General features: G+C 41.9%; 2 protein-coding genes across 3 annotated transcripts in view; one reads left to right on the forward strand and one right to left on the reverse strand.

Annotated features, from left to right (window-relative positions):
• The first annotated feature begins 1,323 nt into the window (after nucleotides 1–1,323).
• Nucleotides 1,324–6,095, forward strand: nkx1.2lb (NK1 transcription factor related 2-like,b). The gene is made up of 3 exons (XM_044015949.1): nucleotides 1,324–1,665; nucleotides 3,878–4,097; nucleotides 5,328–6,095. Exons 1-3 carry the CDS (start codon nucleotides 1,339–1,341, stop codon nucleotides 6,053–6,055), a joined length of 1,275 nt encoding a protein of 424 aa, XP_043871884.1. The 5' UTR covers nucleotides 1,324–1,338; the 3' UTR covers nucleotides 6,056–6,095.
• A 1,002-nt stretch (nucleotides 6,096–7,097) lies between these two features.
• LOC122760770 (UV-stimulated scaffold protein A-like) overlaps nucleotides 7,098–9,018 on the reverse strand; it is an 8,066-nt gene continuing 6,145 nt past the window's right edge. For both annotated transcript variants that reach the window (XM_044015952.1, XM_044015951.1), the window contains exon 6: nucleotides 7,098–8,679. In XM_044015952.1, the coding sequence (XP_043871887.1) occupies nucleotides 8,586–8,679 (94 nt within the window). In that variant the 3' untranslated portion in view covers nucleotides 7,098–8,585. The remainder of the gene's footprint in view (nucleotides 8,680–9,018) is intronic.

Genomic DNA, 9,018 nt, shown 5'->3' on the forward strand with positions numbered 1-9,018 from the left:
ATCCAATTCTGTGGTCTATTATTTTCTGGCATAGTAATGACTGCCACGGATTAGGAATCAATATTTCACTGCAGCGGGGACATTACCGGCTTTATTCAGGCCGTAATTGAGTTTGGAGGAGGAGAGGCCGCGTGACCTGGAATCTGCATCCCAGATAAGAGCTGCACGTGCAGCACCACGCACTAACAACTCTATATAACATTATATAATATTGTGCGCGTGTACGCTGCGCACACCTTTCACCTGCTACAGCAGCAGCACGTGCACAATCGAAACTCACTTTCTACAAAAAGAGAGAAGAGGCGTCGCGCGCACTATCCTCGCCTAGCCTTGATTGTCCTCGCGCTCGGTCGGGGTGGACCACACCGTTCGGTGTGAGTGTGTGTGTGCGCGCGCGCGCGACCCCGAGATAATAGCCTATTAGTGCAAGTGGGATTAATTTGTAGCCAATTACAACACGCGGAGGTGAATAGGAATGCATAAATAAGAAGGGACACGCGCGCGCGTAAGTGTGAATGAGAGTGAGAGAGAGAGAGGGAGGGAGGAATGGGGGATAAAACCAAAAAAGTGGAGTGGCACGAGCTAAAGGAGAAAAGGGGGTTCACTTAACTAATGGAGAGAGAGTGTGTGTGTGTGTGTGTGTGTGTTTTAACCATTAGAGACAGATCAACGTCCCGCCTTCAACTCCCGTCAGGCTTCCACAGAATGCGCGCGCACTCTCCGGTGAGCAGACGGAGCGCGCGGCGGCTGGAGGTCGGGACGCTGAGCGCAGTTTTTTTTACACGTGTGCGTGTGTGGAAGTGTTTGTAATATAGTGTGTGAGTGTGACCGCGGGATACCGGAGCCGTACAGGACACACACACACACACACACACACACACACACACACACACTCAGTCTGTGTGTGATCGCAGTGGTGGACGCGGAGGATGAAGCGACAGAGACGCAGAGAAGAAGAAGAAAGTTTGACGGGAGCGCGTCCCGCAGCCTGACCCGCTTCAGTCCCGCAGCCTGACCCGCTTCAGTCCCGCAGCCTGACCCGCTTCAGTCCCGCAGCCTGACCCGCTTCAGTCCCGCAGCCTGACCCGCTTCAGTCGCGCGTGTGTTCCCACTGTCACGGATGGAAAAGTTGAACGTGGATCAGCTGAACGTGGATGTTGGTTCTCACGTGAGCGTCATGTTGTCTCTGTAAATCGCTCCAGACGGAATCTTCTTCTTCTTCTTCTTCTTCTTTTTCTTCTTCTTCTTCTTCTTCTTCTTTTTGTTTTTCGTTCATTTCTCTTCGCTCCTCCTGCTTTAATCCGGATTCTCAATTTATGGGAAAAGCAGAGTAAAGTGATGAGCCGGGACAGAGCGGTATCGGGGCCCGGGGTAGACGGGGTCCAGGCCGTGATAAACCGGGACAGAGCCACTGCGGGGCCCGTGGCGGACGCGGTCCTCCAGCCCGTGATGAGCCGGGACAGAGCGATGATCCCGGCCCCGGAGAGCGGGGACGGGATCCAGACCGTGGTGGGTCCGGACAGCGCGGACATTCTGGACGGAGTCGCGTCCGGAGAGAAGCAGCGGCTCTTCTCCAACTCAGTGGCCGCAGGCAGAGACGTTCAGGCCGGGGAGAACCACTCTGAAGCACCGCCGACCAACCCGGTGTTAGCGCCGCCGCCGCAGGTAGATGCGTGTGTCCATGACAACGTTAATGTTTTCTGTTCACTTAAGACAAATGAAAGCGGGTGAATGAGTGAATGTGACGCAGACAGGAAGTAAAAGCTGTCAAAGTAAAAGAAAACGTGATGAAAAAGTAGCAAAAAAACTGTTTGTTTTTTTAGTTAAAGAAAATAGTTCAGATTCATTTTACTGATTATTTTAAAAATAGATGAATGAATTGATTGTTGCAGTTTAAAGACTTTAGGTTTGTTTTAATTATACACTCATGATGATGATGATGATGATGATGATGATGATGTAAAAACATCTCGCGACCCTGCGGTGATTTACTGTTGTCCGCAAACGAGGCCTTAAAACTGAGACACGAGAGAAAATGATCAGAAACAAATGAAACAAAGATCAGTTTGAATGTTTCCATGGAAACTCAGACTTCTCTTCTTTTTCTGCTCGCAATAAAAACGAAAATATAACGAAATAAATCATAAAATGTTATCATTTCTAAATACTTTGGCGACAATAAAAATGGATGTATTAAATAAGTGGAGGGTTTAAATGGCGCAGATTAATATGATAAAAACGTGTTTATTTCACATTTATTTTTATTTCTCTTATCACAAAATGTGTCCGCGCGTGCGCGCCCTCGGATTATGGTCAAACGGGATTATATAGTATGAATTACACGGGATTATTGGTGTCCTGACACGCGCTGCACACACAAACTGGCCTCGTTAATAAATGAGTGATCGTGATCGAGGCCCACGAGTGGAGCTGACCGCGCCACCTTTTATCTGCTTATTACGCACACGCACGCACCCACCCACGTGCGCGCGCGCACACACACACAGTAAATAAATGTGACTGTGAGTCACGCGGCAGCATCAGGGTCAACTCTCTCCTGATTATTTAGGATGGAAAATATGAATGAATGAATGAATGAATGTTAAAACACAAACACGAGCGCGTGCTCGTTTTAAAGATCTATCAAAAACAACATTTCCTCTCGCCTGTCACACACACCCACGGTGCACGTGTGTGTGTCTAAATAAAGTGGACCTGATTGGTTTTGTGGTCACATATTGGATTATGGGAAATGCGCGTGATCGATGTTGCACTTTTATAAATTCACTGTGTTTTATTGTCTGTGATGTGATGACGTCTGTCTGCACTTTAACACCACTGTTATAAACAGCTGCACACACTCATCCAGATTATGTTATTATTATGATTATTATTAATACTATTATTATTATTATTATTATCATTATCATTATTATTATTATTATTATTATTATTATTACCGTCGTTGTTGCAGCATTCCAGTATAAAAACAGTGGCACGTGTTCATAGTGGATATATGATAATAATTATTTTAACTAACGTTTGATTTAAAATATAATTTATCCTCCATAATAATTGACATATATAATGTAAGATTCGTGTCAAATATTGTAAGCTAATGTATGATAAATGAAAATATTGATAAAACATGTATGACGTCTAACATATAAATGTTTTATTATTACGTCTTCGACTTTTGATTAAAATAATACAAATAAATGTTATTATTAAGTTAAGTAGTTCATTTGTAATAGATTACCCACTTTTATTGTAATTATTGTTGTTGTTCCACAGTAACATATAATATATAAAGTGTGGCAGCAAACATTCTAATTGAAGATGATAATATTAATAATAATGTGAGGATCATTTATATTATAAATCGACATTAGTGTTGTTGTTCCACAGTGATATTAAGATATTAATATTTATTATGATAATAATGAGACTAAGACGACGGCGATAAAAAAAATAAAAAATAAAAAAACTTATACATCGCACTTATGACTAGCACTTCATAGTTTGTCTTACTTCTAGCTCTTATTTGTACCCGAATGTTGAAATGCACTTACTGTAAGTCGCTTTAGATAAAAGCGTCTGCTAAATGACATGTAATGTAATTATCATCAATATTATTAGGATATCAGGACCATATTGTAATTGTTGTTGCATAGTAATAAAGTAGCAAATATTTTAACTGAAAATATAATGATAAAAAATATATATTATAAATCAACGTTAAATAATAATAATAAAAAAAATAGCATTAATAAATATGAGTGGGTCAGAAATGACAGTGATGATGGTGCACGTGCTCCACAGGTGCGCCCGCGCCTGTGTGTGTGTGTATGTGTAATGACGCTGTGTTGTTTGTCAGGGCCCCACCGGGCACCGGACCACCTCCTTCTCTGTGCTCGACATCCTGGACCCCAACAAGTTCACGAGCAACCGGCGGCCGCATCAGCAGCAGCAGCACGTGTCTCTCCGCGCTGAGCGCGAGATGTACGGAGCCGAGAACCGGAGAGGAGGCGCGGGCGAGCGCGAGGCCAGCCTGGAGTCCAGTAAAGGCTGCTACGGTACCGAGGAGTACGCGAGCAGTAAGTTTAACTCTGCTCTGTGACCTGTGACCTCTCACCTAACACGACATGAGTGGTTTTATTTTATTTTATTTTTTGAAATATTAATGCGTGTTTTTTATGTTTTTAATGTCCGCTGAAAGTTGTCTCGTGACAAATCCGTTTAGTGACGAGTGTTCCGCGGGAAAAGAGAAAACACGCTGATCTATGGAGAGAGGGAGGAGCTGCGCGCGCGTGTGTGCGCGTGATCAGTGTTATTGATCTGAGAATATTTGTTTCAACCTACACGTGTGTGCGTGTGTGTGTGTGTGTGTTCATTCTTCACTTTCTTTATATTTCGTTTCTCTGAGGTTTGTCCACATCATTCATTCTTTCCAAAAGTTTTTTACTAAATCAGACACAAAAAGTCGAGCTTCAATATCTGATGAAACAAAATTAAATACAGACAGGAGAATATTTGTTTAGATAAAGAGGAAAAAACAACAAATTCATTTAATTTAGTGTAAAATGAAAAATGTTCCTCACATTTTCCAAAATAAAGGTCCTGTACTTCCTGTGTGATAAGATCATGATCATCATGATCTCAGTGAGAATAAATCACTGTGTGTGTGTGTGTGTGTTGACATTCTCAAACTACAAACACTAAAAGACATCAGTCATTTAAATGTAATTTAATCACATCACTAAAATAATGAGCTGATAAATGTGATTTTACTGTTGTTTTTCTTTGAATTCAAACTTTTCTGGTTCACATTTCACTGATGATAGAGAATGATATTTAGTTTATTAAGTCACCGTTAATAGTTCAGGATTTGTTGTTATAGTATTTAAATTTATTATACAGGATTATTATGTGTTACTTTTTGATCCGAGTTTTAATGATCATCAATCAATAGAGTTTTTGTTTTAAATAAAATAACAGATGAGGACTCAGCTCCTCATTTTCCACTGTGATTTTAAATATTTTTAAAATGTTTTTTTTCATAAAAACAATTTTAAAAGAATGAGTTATTGTGTGTTTGTCGTGTACGTGACTAAAGTATGATCGACAGTAACTACATTTAAACATAAGTGAACTTACAAATGTATTTAAACTGTGAGAGTGTGAGGTCAAAGGTGAATTCACTCCTTCACTCACCTGCAGTGTTGTCGAGGCCGACACAGCAGCACGTAGTGGTCATTAGCGGTAGTGCAGCTCCACACACACACACAGGCCTCTGTGACTCAGTGACTGTGTTTGTGTTTTTCCAGAAGAAGTCTTCTCGTACAGAAGTCCAGATGAAGAAGACTACCACAGACCCGGGACCCCGGACTCCGAGGCCCCTGACGGCCCCTACAGCAGCGAGGAGAGCAGCTCGGCCTTGACCAGCAGCGGTGAGAGAGAACAGCACAGTCACCTGGACTCGTCCAGAGACACCAAGAGTCCAGGAGCAGGTTCTACAGGTCAGATGAACGGCAGCCAGAGCAACGGAGGCCAAACCAAGGCCAAGAGGAAGCGCTCAGGCTCAGACTCCAAGTCAGGGAAGCCCCGCAGAGCCCGGACTGCCTTCACCTACGAGCAGCTGGTGGCGCTGGAGAACAAGTTCAAGTCCACACGTTATCTGTCAGTGTGTGAGCGGCTCAACCTGGCCCTGTCGCTCTCCCTCACCGAGACCCAGGTCAAGATCTGGTTCCAGAACCGCCGCACCAAGTGGAAGAAACAGAACCCTGGCGCCGACACGTCCGCCCCCACAGGAGGAGGAACGGGAGGAGCGGGGGGAGGAGGGGGAGGAGGGGGAGGCCTCGGGGGCCTCAGTCCCCTCAGTCCGTCACCGCCGGTCAGCGGACACCTGGCCATGCACGCGGGTTACAGCGGACACCATCACCCCACCAGCAGCCTGGTGCAGCTGCCTTTCCTCACCGCCAGCCACGTCCTGTCACCCTTCATGCTGGGGACGCAGAGTTACGCTGGCCCCGCCTTCTACAGCACACACCTGTGAACACACACACACACACACACACACAGATACAGACACACGCACACACACACACACACAGATAGACAGACAGACAAACACACAGAGATACAGACAGACAGACAGACACACACACAGATACAGACAGACAGACACACAGAGATACAGACAGACAGACACATACACACACACAGACTCTGCTCCTGTTTTTACGAGCAACATTTGGAGGTTTTACTTTGAGTGGATTATTTTGATAGAATGTGGATAAATCTGTATATAAATCTATGTTCTAGCTCTGAATTCTTCTGAATGCCCCTTAAACCATGTAATAGATAAATAGCTGAGTTCTTTGTTTTGAATAATAATAATAATAAAAAAAAATCTGTATGAACACTGAATGTTTATTTATGATAAGGAATGGCTTGATCTATCGTCGTGTAACTCCAGCTGTGGTTGTTTTCATTTCAACTCTTTCTCTTATTTATTGACTTTGTTGACACTTTACAGAAAAACCTTGGATGTAATTGAATCCTCAGCTCAACATGATATTGTCTTTGATATTAAAAGAATGACAATTAAACACCAAAAACACACAGTCCCAGTGACATTATTTCACTGATGATAGGGCGGTGCATGGTGGTGCAGTGGATCAGCTCAGGGATTTCATCAGAAACAATAACATCAATGACAATTTCCTGCAGAACAAAGTGTCTGTTCGTCGGCTCATTTTGTAACAAATACATAGTGAATATTATGGTTGAACAATATTATCAGCACCATAACAGAAAAGGTGAGGAAACTTCATCAGCTGCAAATGTGTTAATGTCACTACAGAAGAGACCCAAGCACCTTCAAGCACTTTCAAGCACCTCCAAGCCAAAAGTCTAATATCATCTCTACTAATACAAGCCCTCATACTAGAGGTCGACCATTTAAAGGTGTTTCTATGTAATGTTTTCCCTCAGTCAGCAGTGATTAGACAACACTGATGACGGTCTGCACTGTAAAAACTGCTATCAACTAAATATTACATACATTGAAACTGGTCATTAAAAACAAACAATAATGAAGTTTTCACGGCTTTTATGAACATTTATCAAGTTTCAGAAATCAAAAATGTTGTAATGATTATAAGCTGATTAATATATAACTACCAGGGTCACAATCATCTGCATATTAACAGTAAAGTCCACCGTCTCTCTAAAGCGTCTCTTCATCTCAAAGTTGACATTTTGGTCGTCATGGTTCAACGTCTCAGTCCTGCCACGCCTCTCACATGTCATCTGTGTGGTCTCTCTCTCACACATTTTCTTAGTCAGTATGTTTACATCATGTAAGAATAGAATAATCAGTTAGTGCAACTTACATTCAAGTCAGACTGAAATTGTTCATCTGTGCATGTTTCACACTTCTCATCCAGACTTTGACTTAGAAAGAAAAACTCAGAGGAAGAAGACGACGACGACGACAGCGAGATCACAGAGAATAGTTTGGACTTAGGAGAATAAAATTCTCACTCTCACAGCCTGAACAATTAAATATTCTGAAGTTAATAAATGGCATAAAGACGTTGTGTGGACAGGATTTGACAAGCCTTGTTCAGAGTGTTCACTTATACGAGCTATTTTCCTCTAAGTGGGAAATCATTCATAAAAGTGACTTCATGTTCTATTTAACTAATTGGAAGTAGACCCTTTTTTCCGTAGACTTCGTTTCAAACAGTCGCCCCCTGGTGGCTATTGTGTAAAGTTTTACTTCTGCATTGTTACCTTGAGAGAACCAACTCACTGCTCTGAGACGCTACGTGACATGGACGAGCTGAATATCGCCACCTAGTGTCGCGGAGGTTGACACACATTCTGTGCTCATGCTTGTTTACAACAGGAGATACAACCGTGGATCAACATAGGCAGTAATGCAGTCTCAGGTGTAAACAGTGGGAAATTCTAAATATCACATAGAAGTCAGAATTAATAAAGTTCACTTTATCTTCCTAACACAGTAGTTATAACACGACACATTTCAGAGTAAAGCACACAATAACAAATTAAGATTCATAATTAGTTTTTCAGTCTTGGCAGCTGAGAGTTTACAATGTTACTCAGTTTGTTTTTGTTTAAGACAGAACGTGTAGATATAGTGAGGCTAGATTCAATTAAACAACAACAAACTATTAAACTATTCATGTCTCACCTGCAGCATTAAGAAGACTTCTGTCTCTTTCTCTTCTTTCACTACTGAACACAACCAGAACCTCAAACACATCTAGAATCACTCTGATGAACCTGAATACAAACATGAAAGTGCATCCATTTATGAACGATCACGTGTTCTGGCTGTGATTTATGTCCTGATTCATCAGTTATGCTGATGACAGTGGAGGCAAAGAGCAGAGCACTCCGAGAATTCAAGTAGAAAACAGCAGAAATTCAGACAAAGTTGTACTTGGCACTGAGTCACTGTTGTAAATATAGTCCTGTTTTGACCTGATGATCACATTTACATACATTTAAATGGAAGCCCTTCATGTCCAGGGTTACAAAATGGCTGCGGCTCAGTTGAGGGCATAGTTGAACTGGTTGGAGAACTTTTCGTGTTTTCTTCCGTCAGCTTTACTCAACACCTGAGCCACTCTGCGCATGGAGCTTCTGCAGAGAACAGACACACACATCAATAATAAGAAATACAAATGTTAACACCACTTCATTCTGTATTCTGTCTCGTTCCAGGCTCCAGTCCAGCAGGTGGTGCTAATGCACATCTTCTCTGGTTTAACCAACACAGATAAACACCAAAGAACAACTTAGTTAACATTTCAGCTCAGTCTGTGATCAGTCAATGCTAAATGACTGCATTTGCATTTATAGACTCTTTATATTTTATAGACTTTATATTTATCTTTATATCTACATAGACTCTTTATATCTACATAGACTCTTTATATTATTATAGACTCTTTATATTCTTATAGACTCTTTATATTTATA

The sequence above is a fragment of the Solea senegalensis genome, unplaced genomic scaffold (assembly GCF_019176455.1).
Source record: "Solea senegalensis isolate Sse05_10M unplaced genomic scaffold, IFAPA_SoseM_1 scf7180000014045, whole genome shotgun sequence".
NCBI classification, from domain to species: domain Eukaryota; kingdom Metazoa; phylum Chordata; class Actinopteri; order Pleuronectiformes; family Soleidae; genus Solea; species Solea senegalensis.